This window comes from Bicyclus anynana, chromosome 25 (genome assembly GCF_947172395.1).
Source record: "Bicyclus anynana chromosome 25, ilBicAnyn1.1, whole genome shotgun sequence".
NCBI lineage: Eukaryota > Metazoa > Arthropoda > Insecta > Lepidoptera > Nymphalidae > Bicyclus > Bicyclus anynana.
In genome coordinates this window covers 6733285-6754860 of record NC_069107.1, presented here as the reverse complement: position 1 = coordinate 6754860, position 21576 = coordinate 6733285, and the positions used below count along the sequence as shown (strand labels likewise).

At 37.3% G+C, this 21576-nt stretch overlaps 1 protein-coding gene across 10 annotated transcripts in view; it reads left to right on the top strand.

The window, feature by feature from the left end:
* The window catches only part of LOC112058339 (plasma membrane calcium-transporting ATPase 3), a 254080-nt gene that overhangs the window by 227812 nt on the left and 4692 nt on the right, over window positions 1-21576 (top strand). For 6 of the 10 annotated variants that reach the window (XM_052889311.1, XM_052889313.1, XM_052889316.1 and 3 more), the window contains 5 exons: window positions 905-1103; window positions 1678-1889; window positions 2862-3013; window positions 4083-4209; window positions 18804-18872. In XM_052889311.1, the coding sequence (XP_052745271.1) occupies window positions 905-1103; window positions 1678-1889; window positions 2862-3013; window positions 4083-4209; window positions 18804-18872 (759 nt within the window). Of the gene's footprint in view, window positions 1-904; window positions 1104-1677; window positions 1890-2861; window positions 3014-4082; window positions 4210-9658; window positions 9788-10347; window positions 13345-18803; window positions 18873-21576 lie in introns of those variants that run through there. The other 4 variants (XM_052889319.1, XM_052889318.1, XM_052889320.1 and 1 more) reach the window with 3 other exon arrangements.

Here is a 21576-nt window from a genome sequence, read left to right as displayed (position 1 = left end):
ACTAAGGTTTTTATTTGAATAAAAGGTCACACAAAGTACCAAAAAAAATTTGTTTGTAATATTAATGTGATGGGTGTGCTTGTTTCTTGTCGCAAATGGATTCAATGTAAGGTGTAATTTTGGACAATTTTAACCTTAATTCTGACTCGGTATCTGTTATCAAGTCATCACTATGTAAATCTGGTCGCGAACTACTTATATCTGCCGTCAAATGGCGAACCCCTAGAGGTTCGCTCACCCCACTTTGAGAAACCCTGCTGTAAAGCATATAAATTATGTTCAGATTGATAATTTGGTAGCAGAGCGTGGTCCAGTGGTAAGCCTATACCACCTATAGGACTATACGATCTACGATCCCAACTAGTAGTTGAGGCTTGCGACTACACCCTCGATTCCAATGCCGATTGTAAATGCCCAAAAACCGTACTTTACTGTCCTGATGATGATATAACTATCGACAACGCTTCTCAGACAACCTCAGACCAATTATAGAAGGACCTGGTATCGCACTCATAGTCACGAACAAAATTGTCTGTCATTTTCTGAGGAAAACGAGCTTAGATTTGGTATATATCTTATACTAAACTAGAAGTTTTTGCCCCTTTTTTACACAATTCAATTTCACAAAAAGGTATTTTTACGGAGCTCTTTAACCGACGAACACGACTACAACTATTTAACGTCGATTCTATAGGGACAGTTTTTATAATCGCATTAGATCGTTGATCATATACTTTGACAGAAAAGTAACGTCTAGCGAGGCAGGTCCTATACAATAATTATTGGTCTGAGCAGACAACACATATAAGACTATAGGATCTCCCAATCCTAAAAAAAGAAAGGCCACGCAATCTATTAAACATAGATTGACGATGACGATCGTTTACGTTCATAATTTCTGCAGGCCGTTCAAATGTTATGGGTGAACCTGATCATGGACACGCTGGCGTCGCTCGCGCTGGCGACGGAGATGCCCACGCCAGACCTGCTGCTGCGGAAACCGTACGGCCGCACCAAGCCGCTCATCAGCCGCACCATGATGAAGAACATCCTCGGACAGGCCGTCTACCAGCTCTTTATCATCTTCACACTACTCTTTGTCGGTCAGTGTTTGTTTATTTTCTTTTTATTTAGATACAAGCAACATATTCATACTCGTATAAATAAATTAATATTAATTGTAAATAGTTGATTTATTTTGCTATTATCTGCAAAAAAGCCGAAAAATGTTCAGTAGGTGACAAAATAGATATTGTGTATTTTACTTATTGAACAGTACTTGTAGGCCTAAAATGTGCACCACTCCCTGTCTTGAGACGAGGAATTGTCCCATTAACATCTCTTTCGTCCCAACGCAATGAAAGCGATAGTGATATTTCTGGTTACGTCGTTATTGGTTGATATTTGTCTATTTCTCTTTACAATGTCACATGTATATACTGAATTTATATAAACATGTGACCGGCAGCGTGACGGTGTGTACGCTGCCTAACACACAACCGAGCTGTAATCATTAAATACCCTCTTATTTATAACAACACTAAGACCTTCCTACAATAATATAAATAATGAATGTCAATATCACCTGTAATCAAGGAACTTGTAACAGATGACAGAATATATCATTTGTATATGTGAAACTGGTGACAAAATACATATTTCCCATGTGTTGTAAAGGTGACAGAATATTAAACATCCCGTCGGGCCGGTACCAGCCGCTCAACGCGGAGCCGTCGCAGCACTTCACGATCATCTTCAACACGTTCGTCATGATGACGCTGTTCAACGAGATCAACGCGCGCAAGATCCACGGCCAGAGGAACGTCTTCCAGGGACTCTTCACCAACCCCATCTTCTACTCCATCTGGATCGGCACTGCACTCTCTCAGGTGAGAAAGAAAGAAAGAAAAGGAAGTGTGTAAGTGTATGTTGCCCCGCAGCATACACTATGTACGTCTCAATACTAAAGCCGAAAAAGTGAAAGGTGCGCAACCGAGGAGCAGCAGGGCGCGGCGTGTGCGTCTGCCAACAGCGTGCGTGTGTGGGGGCGTGCTAGGGCAAACAAACATCCAAACATTCATACAAACTTTCGCGTTTATAATATTAGTAGAATGGGATAATATTTAAAAGCCATAATGATTTTAAACACAATTTATAAATGCCATAATAATATTGTTTTCGAATATTTTTCGAATATATATAATTATATAGTGTGATTATTAAACTTGTTTTTAATTCTAAACCTACAATGATTATGGCAAATGATATTATGGTAAGTGACTTTATGGGAAATAAAGCTTCTAGCACGTGACTATTGTAGCAAATAAGAGTAGGGAAAATGAATTATGTCCTATAATATTATGGCTGTTGACTATAATTATGGCAAACTAGCGTACGCCCGCGACTTAGTCTGCGTGGATTTTAGTTTTTCACAAATTACTCGGGAACCATACATTTTTCTGGGATAAAAAATTGCCTATGTTAATCCGTGCTATAATATATCTCAATACCAAATTTCAGCTAATGCGGTTCAGTAGTCGAGGCGTGAAGGAGCAACAACCATTCATATCATCAAAATCATCAGTTTTCGCAAATCTCGGGAAACCATGGATTTATTCGGGATAAAAAGTCTATGTCTAAGCCCATGTGTTAATTCAGAGTAAAATCTATTTCCATTCCAAATTTCAGCCATATTGCTTCAGTAGTAGCGGCCTTAAAGAGTTACAAACATCCAGACATCCATACAAACTTTCGCGTTTATTATATTAGTGGGATCATATTAGGGCAAATAACATTCGGGCAAACGGCAGCACCCCCCACCAAATGGGTTTTTTAAAACGGTTGTTTGTAAATATTTCCAGATAATAATCATCCAATTCGGCGGCATGGCGTTCAGTACGGCGGGTCTGTCGATAGACCAGTGGCTGTGGTGCCTGTTCTTTGGCGCCGGCACGCTGGTCTGGGGCCAACTCGTCACCACTATCCCCACCAGAAAGATACCCAAGAAGTTGTCGTAAGTATCTCTCATCAGTTGATCCTGATGACTGTGGCGCTTGTTCTTCGGTGCAAGACACAAGTGGTGCCATCTAGTCACCTCGATCCTCTCCAACCCACGATACCAACTAATGGCTGACCCCGTTTCCAAAGCCTAGTAGATCTAGACGTCCAACAAAGGTTTTTTACTATCCTGACGGTGACATAACGACCGACAACGCTTCTCAGGCAACACAAACATTGTACACAGCGTCTTCGCCGGCGTAGATGAGGTCCCAAATATCTGACGTCACCCGGACGTGGGCTTTTTAAAAAACTCACAATCCCGCGGGCGCCTGGACTGATACACTCAGGCCAAAAAACCCTTCGAGAACGGCCCCCTAAACCCAGATCAGAGTGTCGAGACGCTCTTATAAAGTCATTCTGCCTATCTATCTATTCTGCTTCTGCCTTCGAGCACCATCAGGCGATGCTTTTGCGCTCGCCCAAACCCATCCCCCCCGTGAATAACTTAATGGGACCCATTAAAGAGACCTCGGCATTTACACAACCAGAAAAAGTAAAAATCCTCTAAGGAACCCAAGGATGGACCCAAGAAGTTGCCGCGTATAACTCTTATCAGCTGATCTTTATATACAGATCTAACTCAAGATAATGTTTGTGGTAGAGGATACACCTAGAGCAGGTCCCAGGACTTGTGACATTGGCTGTAGGTTTAAGGGATCCCTTTAGAATGCAATAACACCCACCTCCCCTGCACGACATGTTCTCCATGCCCACACTAAACAATTTATGATCAATAATTACAACATAAAACGTTATCAATTATTTAAATACAAAACATTATTAATAAGTACAACAAAACATTACACAAAATCACTAACGCGACTAGCAGCGTGACAGTGTCCACGCTGCCTAACAAACAACTGAGCTCAAGTCATCAAATACCCTCTTATTTATACAATTACTGTTGCAACGACTTTGTACAACTACCTTCCCTCCACAATAACATAAATAATGAATGTTTAAACTACCCGTAATCGAGGAACTCGTAACAAATTAATTGCGAGCATGACTTTGTTGCATAGATGGGGCCGCGGGCAACCCGACCCAGAGTCCATGCAACCGGGCCCGGACTACGACCCGGACCTGGACAAGAAGCCGCGCGCCGGACAGATCCTCTGGATCAGGGGGCTAACGCGCCTACAGACGCAGGTATGACGCGGGTGGTACGGGGTGGCGGTTGGGCTCATGGACGGATACGGGGGATACAAACAAAAAATACCAAAAAAGGATACTAGTACTATAAAATAACTTGGGATTCTTATTATAAGGATACCATTTCTATAGGATTATCTCTAAGGATACGATTGCTATTGGATATCTTAGGATTATTCATAAGAATACGACTGACTGAATAGCTTAATATTTTTATAAGGATTCGACTGACATTAGATAGTATAAAATACTTTATGGGGATACGACTGTCATTGGATGACTTAGGATTTATATAAGGATACAATTGACATTGGATAGCTTTAGTTTTTTTATCCTTATAGAAATTAAAGCTATACAGTGTCAATTGGATAGCTTAGGATTCTTTATAAGGATACGACTGACACTGGATAGCTCAATATACTTTATAAGGATACGACTGACATTGGATACGAGTAGCTTAGGATTATTTATAAAGATAAGACTGACATTGGGTAGCTTACTATTTATAAGGATACGATTATAATACTACTATTTATGAGGATACGAGTACGGATGACATTTCATAAAAATACAACAGAAATTGGGTAGCTTAGAATTATTTATTAGGATACGATTGACATTGGGATAGCATGGGATTTTCATAAGGATAGAAATGACATTGGATAAATTAAGTTTTTTTTTTTATAAGAATACAGTACTTGACTAACTTTGACCAGCTTAGGAGACAAATGACGAAAATTTATGTATGTATGATTTATTGTAATTGTGCTGAGTGTAGGATTATTTTATTCAGTAAGTTTTTAGAACAAATAATGCGTTTTTCTTACAGTTATACTTAACCGTTTGAGTGAATATATATTTTTTAATAGAAAAGTTATTTGAGGAATTTTGGGTAAAATACAGTAGGAGCCCAATATTGTTTTCCATAATATTGTATCCTAAAAGTATCCGTCCATAGATATTGAGAGCTTATGAAATTTTGCAAGTTTAGTTGGGTTTTTGGCGTATTTTGTGTAATTTTTGCGCAAACCTTATGTTGCGTGGGTTAATGTGGGAGTAAATGTTTTTGGGAAATGAAATGTACTTTTTTTGGGAAAATTGAGTTAATGTTTTTGGGTTAAATTAAATCGATATTTTGAATACTGGTTAATGATAGTCATTTTCTTTTTATGTTGAAGCAATTTTATATAATGACTATTATTTACTATTAAGTTTCTGGCCATCTTTTGCCAATTGTACTTTAATTTGCAAATGATAGACAGATTCACTGTACTTTAGTCATAGATTACATCATGAATAGTAAATTGGGCTGTCTGTCTGTGAATACAAAATTTAAAAAAAAAATCATGATGTTACCTAATAGACTTAAGTTGTCTCCTACTGTAAAAAATTTACTCTGAAATTAAAAAAAACAATGAGTAGATTTTGCACAGTAGGGGAAAGTGTAATGATAATAAATGATATGGAATTGAATAAATAATAATAGAAACGAAAGTGTTCGTGTTATATAGAGGGATAAGTTTGAGGTTACAGCAGAACTGATAAAAGTTAAATGCAGTATCAACAGGTCAACACAGCAAATACCTTGGGCATCCTACGCTAAGTCGATTATATCTTGTCCATTTATATATTAATTTTTTATATACTAATTTTTGCATACGAGCCGATATATTTATCACCATTTTTTCAATACTATGCATTCATATATATCCTATATATAGTAATCCGTCATAGTTCAATATATAGAGGTTTACGCTGATTCATTTTTTATTATTATATAAATACACATTTTTTGATTTATTGGTACAGTAAGCCGGATTATTCACAGTTCGATTGAGATTACAACACGAGTGTTTATTAAAAAAAAAAAATCAGTTATTGCGATAATGATTTCAAACTTTCAAAAAGTGACGTTTGATTTCATTTTGTTAATATTTTCATTTGTATCTTTTTTTTTGAGTTAATTTTTTCGTTTTTTTTTTTTTAGTTTACATCTAGCGATTTTCCTGTTTACTCTCCTGTACTTCTGTTCTATTCGATAGTTATTGTTTCCATACCTACACAGAGAAACACTTTACAGAAAAATAAGTAGTTAAGCTATATTACTTTGGCCCATTATATTATTAACGTAGTGGAAAATTGTTCGATCGCTAATTTTGATGTTCCAAAATATATATTTATATATATAATTTTACAAAAACGAAATTGGCAACCGAGCAAAACATATAGATTTTATCTTTTCTAAAACTTATTAATTTATAGAACAACCTGGTTTCATGACATCCCGCTCTACTATAACCTCTGTGTCAACATTTCAGGATCTCGCTCGACTCTACTTTTCAGTCTAAAGCTATCGCTGTCTTTCACTTATCTCTTTCTCTAAGCGGATGTCATGATACCCGGCTGAGATTAGAATACAATAGATTGCCTGAACATCGCGACAACGGCCATTGCATGCTCGAGTACCGAGATACAGTCTGACGCTTTCCCGGATGTTGATTATATTTTATTTATCATTTTTAATTAATTACCCGAGTTGACTGTACCCCACCTCCCCACCCATTGGCATGCGATTTATGTAGGCTGTGACGATGTTACTTATCCCTCATTGCGAACCCTCAAACAGTCACTGTGACTAGATCCCGATAGATATATCACTCAACACACGCATCGCGATATTAATATGACTGTCTGTACTTTTTCTCTATCTATCTTTTATTTAGTCATACTGACTGTTTGATTTGTTTTTTTTTTATAATTTTAATTACTATTTTTGTCTGTTTTTTTTATTTTTGTGTTTTTTACTCTGTTAAAGAATAGTGGTTTTTTTTTTGCTTGTGATACGCCAACCCGATACATCCTCGCTACTGATCCAAAGCAACCCAAGCTCTGTTTGATTGAATTGCCGTCTGTACGCGTCGCAGGCCGCACGGCACTAACCGTTACCGTCGCATACACAGTGCATACCGATCTGTACTAGCAGTAACATGTTCATTTCGATTTAATTGGCCCACTGTTTGTTTGAATTATGTTCATGTATTATTTTTTGTATAATTGTGTTCAGTTACTGCTGTTAAAGGAACGATCGAATTGAGTGTGGAGTGGATTTTTCGTGATATATAAAAATTAAAAAAAAAAAATAGTTGTACACTATAATTAGAGCATGCCGTGATGCGTTCGTATCTACTAACAATATATCGGTCGACCCGTCTCTTTCCTTTGCCGTTGTATTGTCAATGTTTTATGTGTTGTTTATTTTTTTTTTTTTGAATTTTTTGTTGTTTTTTGTTTGTTTGTTTGTTTGTTTGTGAATGTTGTCCTCTAGAGCCGCTCTCTGGGGTGTTGTCATTCGGAAGGGGGTGTAAGCGTCAAACTGGGCGGCGAAGAGTTTTGACTGTCTGTAGTTTATGCCTTGCCTTGCCGTTGGAATATTGCCTTCATTGTGTTATTTTGCGTATTTTGTTAGGCTTGTTGTAGTGTCCGTATGTAATGTGTATATAGTGGAACATCTAGGGGTGACGGCCGCTGGTGAGTACTACGTAGATTAAATCCCCGATTTAAATAAACTTAAATTGATAAAAGAAATAACTAAAGCAATGGTTTCTGTAGCTTCCTAACATTCAACGGTATTACAACTGTGCTCTTTAAATATATTCAATGGTGACCTTGAATTCCAATGTATTGCAAAACTAAAGGAAATGTTCAATATTTTTCTGTCAAACAATGGCGGTGAGAGACAGTTTTAAGACCGTAGACACCTCGTAGGCCCGTTATTCGTTGCTCCTTGGCTCCCGGAGATTGGATGTTGATTACTAAAATTAAACATGGCATGCTAGAAATATAAGTGAGTGTTTATTTTTTTTATATTTACATAAAAAATTCCATACTAAAAACCAAAAGGTACGTCGTATTTTGCGCGCGCCACCACCACAGAGTCGTATGGAATTTGTATAATTAGATTAAAATATCGAACGCTGTAAATCGAAAGTTTAACTACGTCCATGTGAATACGTTTATGGCGTCTTGATAGCGACGTTGGTAGTGACCAGTCCCAGCATCTAGGTGTCATCCCTGCGTTGAGTAGGCTTAGTGTAGCGGTCGATCTTCAGGGTAGCTGAGGCCTCGAATCGAAACCTTTCTTTTCTTTTTCTTTTTTTTTTAATTTCCTCATTTACGTTGTTGTGTTATTCATTTGTTTTGGCACTCCTGGTCATATTTGTATCACTGGACACCGGCTGCGGCCGCATACATGCCTCATGCGACACCGGACACATGTTTTATATTCACCTACCCGCAGCTGTTGCTCGCGTTTTGTTTCGCGTGCATGATGTCTATATAAATATTATTTCATTCGTACTGTACGTATTCTATCGCTCAAGACCCCCGATTATTTTACCCCCGATCTTCATTATCTAACCCTAGTGTTTTTTCAGTGTATTTAATCTTTTTATAAACGGTTAAACTGTGAAAAGCCGGTTGTTACAAATTCTTCGATAGCGATCTTTTTCATCTCCATTGTGACAGACGTACGGACGCGACTTGTCGATTTTTTTCCACATCTTCGTTTCCTCACATCGTCAGAACACGTATTGTCCCATTACCTTCCATGTACAGACACCGATTATTTAAATTTTATTATTGTGTAATACTATAAAGGGTCTGTTTTTCCGTGTTGGCCTGCTTGTAGCTACAGCAGATATGGGGACTTCATTTTGGGTAACAATTGTTATTGGAGAAAATGCAACAAACTAACTTGATCGTTCGGACGTCATCTGTTCTAAAAATGGCAATCTAACGTCTACCCTTCTCATTCCCAATACATGTTCATTTTACCATTTGTCGCCTGATCTATTGATTTCACCTATTTTATTTTCCTAGCCAATTCACTACCTACATTCTATTAGATTGCAATATAGAATACATTTTTGTAGATGATTTACATTTGTATATTCAGTGATTTTGTTTTACCTGACATGTACTATTTTAACTATTGGCTTAATAGCAAATCAAGTGACCTTGAAAATTGTTTTGTGGCGCTGCATAAGCGTGGTTCGAGGCATCAGAACATCACTAATGGTTAAACATCTCACAGACTAGCTCGCTTGTTCGCCCAGAGAATTCTGCTCCCTGCTCTCTCAATTCTGGTTCTTGCATTACTTTCAACTCAGCAAATTTGTCTGTTCCGAATGCCAGAAAGTTTGTCTGATCATGTATTCATCGCACTCTTAAGATTCACCCTCACGACTCTCGGCACGATCACCGTTTCGGTGCCTTCTGATGACACACCCCCTCTTCTTTCAATTTCATTCTTCGCGCGATCGAATCCGACGGGTTCAGAGTTCGAGGATATTTGATTGGCGAGATGACGTCTGACGAGCGAGGTCGTGAGGCGCGTGGGGCGCCCCATATCTGCTCGCGGTTGTAAAGCTAGGGCTGCGTGGCGTAGGACGGTGTGGAATGGGGCGAGCCGCGCGTCGTAGAGAGATGTTGTTGGCAGCCTCGGCCGGTGCTGGAGACGGAGGTGTAGTGGCGGGCGCGGCGGCTGGCGGCGCGCTGCGTGCGACGGACGCTCACGGTACTCCACCCCTAGCCTGGCCCTGGCCGTAGCCTAGCTCCTAGCGGTTAGCCTAGCTCCCGCACGCTCCGGACGAGTCAACCCGCACTATCGCTAGCTTCGCAACGCGCGATCCCCCTCCGTGGAGTCACACTTCGACCGGCGACGGTCCCTTCGGTCGGTTCCTGAGCTTTATGTAGTTGCATCTCAGCCCAATTATTGGCGATAATCTAGTGTTGTAAAAAACCATCATCGATGCGTCGATCGTCGGACGGGCCGGCTGCGGCGAGCGATGCACGCCGCCGGGAAGGTAGCGATAGTGTCGCTGACTCTCCGGGGGCACTCCAATAGTTTGTTCGTCCGTTTGCATCTCCACGTCTCTGGCTGTAGCTGTTGTCCTCCGGCACCGCGCACCGCTCGCCCCGCTTGTCTAGCGCGTCCAGTCTCGGGCCGGCGCGTCGTCGCATGCACTAGACGTACGACTCTGAATACGGCGGCCATCCACACCACACTCGGACGGTATGCGGCCTGCGCGCGGGGAGCGGGTTGCGCGCATCACACGGCGCGCGTATTGGTTGCAGCTGCGCGTGGTGCGCGCGTTCAAGTCGACGCTCGAGGACCTGGAGGAGCGGCTGTCGGCGCACTCGGCCGCCGGCCTGCGCTCGCGCCTGCGCGCCGCGCCGCCCGACATCGCCTACATCGACGCGGACGACGTGCCCGCCGCGCCGCGCACCGAGACCACCATATTCTAGACCCGTCCCCGCGCCCGCACCACACGCCCGCACACACGCCAGTGGCGGATCCACTGCCGACAGCCGCGCCTCTGATACTGAAGCCATGCTGGGTGTGCACTGTTTACCAACAAACCAAAATAAAAATGATGGCATAAATCGCAAGTCATATCACAACTAATAATTAACTAGTTCTCAAATTAATGAACATAAATAATAAGCTCAGAACAATTAGATACAGTTAATATATTTTAATGAAATAACAGTACATAAGTTATAAAATGACGTGGTTTTCCACCTTCATTTCTAATTTGTTTGTTAGGTATACTAACATTGAGTATGGCCTAAGTATAGTTACAATAATAATGTTTTTTTATGTCAATAAAACTGCACCTTTTAATATTTTGGTAAAGTAGGACTAAAATATTAAAGACACAATTTTTTGGGCCAAATTTGGGCCCAGTCAGCCCGCTGGTGAATCCGCCACTGCCACACACGCATCGAGTACTTAACGCCGCAATCTCCGCGCAATCTCGTCCCGTCTCCGCGGCGGGCCGCCCGCGGGCCCGACCCCTAGGCGATAAGACTTTTGTTAAGTGTTGAAATTTTTAGATTTTAGGTAGTCGATAGCAATAAAGTCCACGACCGGAGGCCCGACGTCGGGCCCTAGACCGCTACTGTATTGTAAATAAGTGACTTTCACTCGAACGTCTTTGTATGTATATCGGAGGTGATATTTTGTATAGACGTCGCGGTTTTAGATAACTCCTTTTGAAAATTGTAACTTTTTACTCTTTAGAATTTTACTGCGTAATCGACACGACACTCGATAGTTAGAGATCCGGTTAGTTTGTGTGTTTGTACGGTACTTGACTTGTTTCATAGTAAATGTTGGGACCACTTTACCCGTTTCTGCCTAAAACTGGGATACAATTAGCGCTACAATTATTATATCTATAACTGAATGTTGTTTCAAACCAGAGTTTATTCATATAAATGGGATGTGTATTCTAAAATAGCTAGATAGATAGACCTTTGTATACTACCCGATCAGTGTGAATGAGGCCGCTGAAAACGAAACCTGTAGCGATTACGAATGTTACGAGATCTTATTTACGATTTAATAAATTTTGAAGCGAAATTCCATAGCATTTTCTTTCAATAGTGTTATGGTGGGGGCCTTAGTCTTAGAATGTCGCTCTATTTCAGATGTTAACGGTAAGTTTAGGTCGAGTGGGACGCCGCGCCGCCGTAGGTACTATATACTCGACAGTAGTGACGCATGACCCGTGTTGCACGTTGTCTGACGTCTTCGGTACATACGACTTGGGGACCTAGCCCATTGTGCGCCCACGACCACGACCAGTGGCCACAACGACCAGCCGACTAAATCACTAACTACGATACAAGTTAACTATCGAATATAATTAATTACAAATCAATAACCACATTTTACGTAATAGTTTTCCATAAAGCCCATTTTAAACTAAAAACACAAAGTCAACTGGGCAATGTCCACTAGCTACTCTATCTATGATAACCAGAAAGGGTTGTTTGTAGCCGCCGGATGACATTTTTACCTATAATCTCAATTTTAATTAGTTAGCATTAAGAACTTGAGAATTGCTAAAAAGAGCTAGAGGGTAAATTTCGTGTTAAATATCTAGTAATCAAAGTTAGTAAATAGGCCAACGGGTTAACCTGAAGTGACTATGAACATCGCACACTTGGCTTCAGACCAAGCCGATACGACTGGTCGTTGCGACCAATCTACGTATTGGTATGAACGTTTACACACAAGTTCTGTGACAATGAACGGCCAGCCAGTATTAAATGGATATCATCTGAATATTTACGACCGTAGATTTTGCGATCACGGCCAAAATCTAGTCGTGGTCGTGGCCACATAGTGAGCGAGGTCCCTTAACGTAACTACCCGTACGATACCGCACCGAACAATGGTCAGTGACCACGCGTAGGTCGACTCTGACGCCTCTTCGAGGCGACGCGTGCCGCCATTTTGTGACGTGCGCGTCATCAAAATGGCTGCCACTTAGATTGTAAGTACAGAGTATCTATTGAAGATGTTTTTTTTTTTCTTCTACTATTTATTACGTTCAGTACAATTTTTTGTGTTTAATAATATATGTATTTTTTTTTTGTTCAATTGTAATTTTTTAATGAATTTTTTGGCTTCGCATTTATAGTGTGGTCATGCTTATGTTACAGCGTTATGCATGTATACAGGTGTCTGTGAGTATGCACAAGTAAACTTTTTTAATTACTTTTTTTTTTAATTAGATGTTTGGTAGCGTATCTGAGAGTATTTTTTTTTATTAACGATATATTTAATAGCAATCTAATTTAATGTTACGTTTTGTGATAACGAAGTCTCGAGTCTTAATTTTTTATACGCATAAAATAAATCCAGTGTTCAAATAATAATTAAAACTACAAATATTTTTATTTACGCCACAGGAACTACCAAACCTCTAAAGTTTAGTATATAAGCAGCTATAAAAATAATAAAAAAAAGAAACATAGTAATATATCTCCACTATTACACGAAAAACTAGAAATTAAGTACTAAAATATGTTTTATTCATTTTTTTTTTAACTTAAAACAAGGAGTTAGTTCGTTTTTATTTTAATCGTAATTTTTTTTTCAATCGTTATCGGTTGTGTAAGTACTTATTTAATAAGTTGATTTCATTATCTTTGTTTTTGAACTTGCGTTTTTACTTACTTTTTTTAATGTTACAAAATATACTTATATTACTTAACCGGCATATAAACGACCATCTTAATAATATAAAAACTCATTTTGAATAAAAGTATTTATTTGAATTGTACCGATATTTCATTTAACTGTACCTACGATATCTAAGCACGCAAAGGGATAGTGAGATATCAAATCGCCCAATTGCTCACATACCGGAGATTTTTTGTTTACTTATGGCGTAGTAGTATTTAGCTTCCCACACGGTATTTTTTCCTTAAATTATTAATTTTTATATATTTTTTTCATTGCTAGTGGATGCCCTGGACTGCCCCGCCCCAACTAGTGTGAATGCCCCTATCTTAGTTAAATCTAGGCACCTAATTTAGTAACGAAACTGCTATATCTAAACATTTTTTATATATACTAAAATTTCCAACTAACAGCTATAACTCCACACTTCTTGTAGTTTTTTTTGGAATTCTAAAACCAATTGATAATTTTAATGCATAATTATTTTAATGAATTTCTTTAATCTTATATAAAAAAATATTTTCTAAATGATATTTCTTTTACGTCAGTGTTTCTCAATCATTTTGAATACGCGAAAGAATAAAGTAATTTAAAATTTTTTCCATAAATATTTTTAAAATCTATGCTAGAAGATCTTGATCTTGAATGTAATGTAGAAGAATTTTGTCGTGTTTTTTTTTTTTGCTGGTGCGACCTCCATATTGAAAAACACTGATTTATATCGTAAATGTTGCCAATGAAGTTGGTTTTGGAATGCCACCGTCCCTTTTAGTTCTTGTACTGGCAACATTGAGCAGTTTTGTTACTGGTAGACCGGGCGAGCATGCCCTGGCAACTTACAAACAAAAGTCATTTATTGGAAAAAGCGCCATCTGTTGATACATTCTATGTAAATCAATACGCACTAGTTTTCCCAAACGCGAATAGATGACACTAGGTGTCTTTTAAATCACGCTATTTACACGAAAGTTTCTGAATAAGAATAAAATTAATAAATTCTGTTTTTTTACGTTTTTAAGTTATTATATATGTGGAAAATAATAGTTATATCTAAATGCAAAATAAAATATGGAACCAGGTTCCATATGTTCGCGTACAGATGGCGCTGATCCCAAAGACGCGAGTTGCCAGTCTATCTCAGTTTGCGTGCGCGCGCCGCCGCTCACTGACGCGTGCGTCGTGTTGTTTTGCAGCAAAAAGCGGACATATTGGCCGGCCGCAGGATATTTGTCAATAATTATTTGGCGGAGCATCGGAGGATCAGCGTACAGTCGGGCGGCAGCTCGCTGCCAGCGCTCAGCCCTGTGTCGCACCAAAGCGACGACTAAACCTACACACGAACAGACTTAACCGAAAAACCAAAAATACTACACCCAAATAACTACATTCACGATGGACCCTAACATAACACTAAAGTTATTCAAACAATCAAAATTTTAAGTCATAAATAAAATAAGTTATGCGAAAATAACTAAATTCACATCAAGTTAATCAAACATTTGTTATAAAGTCAAATAACTTAATACAAAAAAAGTTATAGGCAAGTTTTATACCTGACTGAATTATGTAAAAAAAAGTTATTCAAACAACCAAATTTTATAAGGGACTATTCAAAAACTACTAAATTTACATAAAAAATTATTCAAACGATCAAATTTTATAACGGAGTTATAGAAAAAAAATACTAAAAACATATAAATTCAAACAAATGTACAATTTACGAGTATATGATAATTTTTACAAAACTATTAAAAGACTTTAAATTTAAACTAATATCGGTAAATTCGTGTTTACTGAATGATTATTCTAAAATAAACTTTAAAATTATTGCACAACAGTAGCTTTTACTATAACTGTTTCGGAGTGATCCAAATATTAACTGCCAATAAATAACAGTTGGATACTTATTATTAAAAATATAATCCCCGTATAAAATTTTCGCATTTCCATGAAAAAAAAATCTCTTAAAATGTAAATGTAGAATAGTTGAGTCTTGAAATTGTTTACTAAATAAATAGAGACTAAGAAAAATATTAGAATTTGCGAATAGTTATATAAGATTTATTATGGTGCACTTTTTAGAGTGAATATTTTGGCGGTAATATTGCAAAGTATTCTTTTATAGCCGATATATTACAATGTGAGTCATTATAAGCACGTTTGATTATTTTTTTACGAGACAGTTATTGATTAATTATCGTTAGTTTTTCTGTAAATATTCGTAAAACTTTCCTTGCGTTGAATGTTTTATAAAGTTGTTGTGTGTCGTGCTAATGTTTACAAAGTAAAAATAAAGTTTTATAATGAAAACATTAATTTTTATATGGAGGATATAAACGTGCCATTTTATATGAATATATAAAACTCATAATTTTCCGCTACCAAGTGCTTAAGTGTTTTGGACGATATTTAAATTTGCTTGATATTTTTTTTTTTGTGTTAATGTAGCATTTGATGTGTTGATACTGTGTTGTGGGATCGTTTGTGTTTCATAGATTGTGTTAAGCTGCGACCAAAATGCGTAGTCCGCTCGCGTTCGCGGTGGCGTGCTCGGTGGCGATTAGTAAGGTTATTATGTATATCAGTGTACCATTCAAATAATGAGTCACTTCGTCGTTTTTCATCGTATTTTCGTTTTTGTGATCATCTAACGTTGTTATTTCAGCGAAATTACTTTGACTACATTTGACATCAAGTGACAGTTATTTTTTGTTTAATTGTTCGATCGATTGAATTAATTTGTTCGATCTAACATGATTATTTCAACGAAATTACGTATTTATCTGTGTTTCGTTAAAATAATCTTACTGCTGTCACTACTATAGTAATGTCATTTTATATAAAATAACGATATGTATGTAATTTCATTGAAATTACTATGATAGATGACTGCGAAAACAAAAAATACAATGGAAATCTATGTAGTGATTCATTTATTTCAATAGTACACTTGAGATACACAATAACTCTAGAGATGTAATGTATGAAGTTAGAAAACGCATCGCACACTACATCTATAGGCCTACGATGAGTCTGGGATGTCGTCGAGAAAATTTATATACTATAGACCCTCCTTCTTTCGTGTGCGATAGGACGAAAGAGAAAGCGGTATTTCGCTATTGGTCGATTATGTATTTTTTTCTTTTCACGACATATGTCGTTGAACGCGTCATAGACCTAGTGATTACCACCGAGTACGACACTGCAGACGCCATTTGGACGGTGTTTTGGCCGTAGACTTAAGTATGGTTTGCATTATGGGCTGTGCTGTATGGAAAGCAATTTGCGATCCAGGTACTTTGATCGTTGGTGTTTTATTTGTTCATAATATATGGTTTATATTATACTTAGAACTATTTTATCGTTTAAAATGTCATAGTTAATCTGTGCATGGTATAGAAGAATCAAAATACACATATATAATCAAATCTGTTATAATAATAACTTTTTTGTTCAGCATACACTATCCACGATTTTCTCACACAATACAGTCTTCCAAGCATACCTATTTTGTTTTTGTTTTTTCTTTCTAATTTTCTTCAAAACATTCAAAACTCTTTGATTTTTAGTTTTTTTTTTTAATTTCCTTTTTAGCACAGGAGTAAATTTCAAGCAAATTTAAATATTTTCACAATGCAGTGTGATAATTTTAACGTATAACCACGTTAACTATGTTATAATTATATGTAATGGTACTTAAATGCACACCGTGTAGTGATTTGATAAATATTCGCCTGCTAATAAATATTAAGAATAGGATTACTAGGGAGTATTGAAAATATACATAAAATATATTGAGAAAAAAATTCTAATACGTGTTTTGGTGTACACCAAGTGATAGTTATAAAAGTAAAACTTTTATCAAAAAAAATAATAATATACTATACTAATAATACGCTTATAGTATTTCCTACACGCAAATAGTATATAAAAGTAACACTTAAAAATAGTGGAGCATGATTTTCTCCGACACAGCTAAAGATTGGTATATAAACTGGTACTCTATTAATTCGTTGTCTCTATTGCTTCTTGTCTCTTATTAAAGTTTAGTAATAAAGTATATATACTCCAAAGTAACTTTCATTTCACCCCGTGCCTCGTTGGGAGCTGAATTTACAAGGTAACTGGCCGTCTACGGAAGTGTGATGTGTTTCTTGATGTTGGCCAAATGTGTTAGATGTTGGTATCCAACGTTGGCCGGAATGTTTGTCGTACGATAGCTCGATGTTAGACTTCGCTTAGCTTATATAATTCTTGTCTATAAGCGACACTGAGCATGAATTAGGCTATTTATGAATAATCATTAGGTTTTAATTATTCATTTTATTTATGAATAATCAAACGTTTTGATTATTCTGCTATAAATAATTTAACCGTGTAGTTGTATATAGAATTTAGAACCTATTAGGGGAGCTTTTTATATACTTGTACATAAGCCGATTTTAAAATATTTACTCATTATAAAAAGCGAGAAATACAAAACCGGTTTATATTAGGATGTTCATTTGCAATCACCCTATTCACCATAGCGCTTTTATATTTTAGTTCATATAATAATATCAACGTATAGTATATATAGATATCTGGTATGTGAGCGAAATCGTCAATATTATAAGTGTGCTTATTAGCTCGTATCGCATGAAGGAAACGAATGGACACACACACAACCGTGTGTGCGACACAACACAGACACACACACGCAAAAAAAGACCGTTTTTTATAAAAAAAAGTGTTACAAAGCTTCAACTTGCATTTACATCGTGGAGCTACATGTGTTTTCAGATCAATGGTTTTATTTTTCTATATTGTATTATTATTATTATTACGTTAATTTAATTATGTTTTATTTATATTTAATATGTTTTATGGATGTAACGGAGCCCTAGATGGAGACTGTATAAATAGTTGTTAAGTGCACAACCCATGAATGTGCTTTTTATATCTACGGTTGTAGGGTACCCCCTGCGTTATATTTAGTTCACCTATACTATCTATTTTTAATTTACCTTCTTCCTGAGACTTGTTTCGCTTCGCGAGGCACTGCTTCGGGCAGTCCCCTGTGTCTACACTGCATATATATGTCACTGAGCTACTATCGAACGGTATACTAAACTTTTTGCTATGAAAAAATACAAACTAAAAAAAAACTATCAAAACTTGATTTAATTAAAACATTTTCGAAAATTTAATGATGTAGAATCATTTTATAATAAATATAATAATTATTATATTAATTCAGTTAAAAAAGTAAAAATTTTAATTTGGTATCCCACTTCTGATTAACATTTTTGTACCTTGTTTTACATGTTTCCAAGCTTAAATTTATTTTAAAATCAATAATTAAATGGTCAAATTAATAACAATATGAAGTACAAACAATATATATAGCTTGATCCAACATTTATATTACTAGTTGTGATAAATACTCACCCAAGGTTGGTATACCGTTCGGTCCAGCACCGCGACACAGTCGTCCTCTCTCTTCGTGTCGTCGATCTATCTTCATGCTCTTTGTTTGGTTTTCTTTTCCATGAATCCCCATTGCACACGGAAGGTCATAGGTGGCGAGTTGCAAGAGCGCTTGATTCCCGTGCCCTACAGCAAGACGTCTACCGATCAAGCTGTAAGATTTCAAACGCCTTTACACACATCTGTAGGCCTGACATGCGTCTGTGACATCTCGTGAGACAGGACATCGACAAATAGCGGTGGAGTTGTCCCACTCCCGTCTCTTTTGCTCCAAACGAAAGAGTATATTCGACTCTACTGCTATTGGTCAATTGTCTTTTTGTCTCTAGTTATGTCGTCGTGCGTATGTTAGGCCTACTGTCGTTTGTTTTAGAATTCTTTTTTCGTCCTTACTTGTTTATGTTTCAACTGTTTTTTACTGTACTCTATTACTTACAACTGTTTTTTATCCGTCACTATGTTTGTTATGTTTTTTCGTTTAATATCTATTTATTCGACCCACACTGACCCTTTAACTTCACTCTATGTTCTGATGTCTGTCTTTGTATATTTTGCCCTACCGCTTGTGTGGCTCGTCACAGACAATGACAAAATTAGTATAGATATATAATGTGATATTTACTATTGCTTTATTTATTATAGTTGTCTGTGAAGTGCTTTATCCTTTTGTTTATTTGTTGTTTGGGATATTTTTTTGAATTTAATCGGTCAGTGTTGCTTGCATGCTCATCATCACATGCATGGACCGCGCATGTTTATATACCTACAACTGAAGGGTTCCGAAGCAAACTTTTTATCAGTTTTTATTTTTCAAAATTTGTTGTTATATACCTATGTGTCTTTAACTTTAACCCATTCAACGTGCAATACCGTTTTTTGTGTCCGTATGTACCCATATTTCGAGACCGAATTTTATGGAATTGATATAAAAACTAAGACATTTGGGGCTTTTTCGAGATACCTTAACTTGACTAAGAATAAAATTTTATAAAAAAACTTTTTACATTTAGAAATTTTGAAAAAACTGCGTAAGGAAATAAAACTGTATTCCTAGAATTGGATATTAATTAAAAATTTACGAAACCTATAGGGAATAAATATATGCTTAAGTCATAACGCTTGCGTAGTTTAATATAATGCAATCATTTTAAATATATTTCTATTTTACCTTCTTATTATAAAAAAAAAGTAATTTCAATTAGGCAACTTTTAGATGTATTCGCATAAAGCTATAAAATAACAATTAATTAATTATTATTATAGATTTCGTTCATAGCAATTTATTATATTATTAATATTTAGCGAGCGGATTATCCGAGCAATATAATAGTTTAGCATTCATTAGTAGTTGTGTATGTATATTGTATATTAAGTTGCCTCATAATTTGCACAAAATCAAAACGGAATCGCGAGTTCCACCAGAAACTCCCAACTCGCCGGAGTTTCGTGGAAGCTATTGGTACACAATCCATTCGACTCCATAACAAGCTTATAGATTAGGCTAGCGATGCTTCTCTATCTCGATGATTATAATCTAGGTGACAGCTTTGCTTTGTCCAAACAAGGGGATGGAGTCGCGATCTATGTTGCTTCTAGGTATAGCTTCGCGACTGGCATAGAGGGACGATGAAATGCAGTCACAGAGAAAAGCGGCCAATACGCAGTTACGTATGCTTCCAATGTGAATGACGTCACACCTCAATTGCGGCTTTTTTGCGTTCGCTGATGACGTAGTTCGCATTTTCAGTGCGGCGGTTGCGTCGCTTGCGTGTTCGCCCCGTGACGCGCGCGATGCATGGAACCCACCACACCATTTTAACATGCAACGACTAATGTCTGTATTCAGAGGCGGGAGGGGCAAGTAGTTATCACTGCATGGCATGCGTGCAGGACGCAGTCTCGCCGGCCACGCGACCTGCGGTGGACACACCTGCGCCATTTGGGAGACGGGAACAAAAGTACCCAAAGAATAAACACGATCTGTCTTGTCTGTCTACCACTTTTATAAGTTTAGTCGATATATCAGCATAGCCTATATTTTACGGCTCAAAATCGGAGTGTCAACGCCTTGGCGATAAAACATGGATCTAAGTGGCCTAGTGCATTTGATACTGTGACGATCATGTTAACGTAAACGCGAATTTCTAAGTAATTGAAACAGCGCCATCTAGTGGCATTACTGCCCAACTGTTTAAATTCCATATAAATTCGCGTTTGCGTTAACGCGATAGTAACAGTATGCAAACATTGAAAACTCTCACTAGGCACACTGTTATTTTTACTGCAAACGATGCTATAAAAGTGGTAGTACTGTGCAGTTATGGAAGACAATGGAACTAGCAGTATTATTGAGTTGAACTCCTGACATTTGGGTCCTTTTGTCCCCGTCGCCACGATTGCGGGGATCTGTGACTGGAATTTTGAATTACCTAACGCTTGTCGCCTTTCTTTTGGCTCGGTGTGCTTCTATTTGTTTATTCCGACAAGTGTACATTTTTCATTACAATATGTGTGATGTCGCACCCGACAATGGATTTGCACTTTTGCGTTTTCATGGCTAAAACAATGTTGTTTTTTTTTTACTTAACACTGAATACATTGTATTATCTATACCAGATGTTCTATATACTAAATTACGCACACTCCCCCTCCTCAAATGTGTGTGACACTTGTTTTTGGATTTTTGCACAAAACCTAAAATAATGTTGGAGTGGTTCTTTTATTTAATTTAGCGTTTAGAACATTTGAATTTGTATACTTGTGTTTTTTCCATGAAATCCTTTGGTGATGAATCTAAGGGTGTTTCTGTTGAATTTTGATATTTTCTATGTTTTCTGGCTCACGTCGTATGTGTTTAA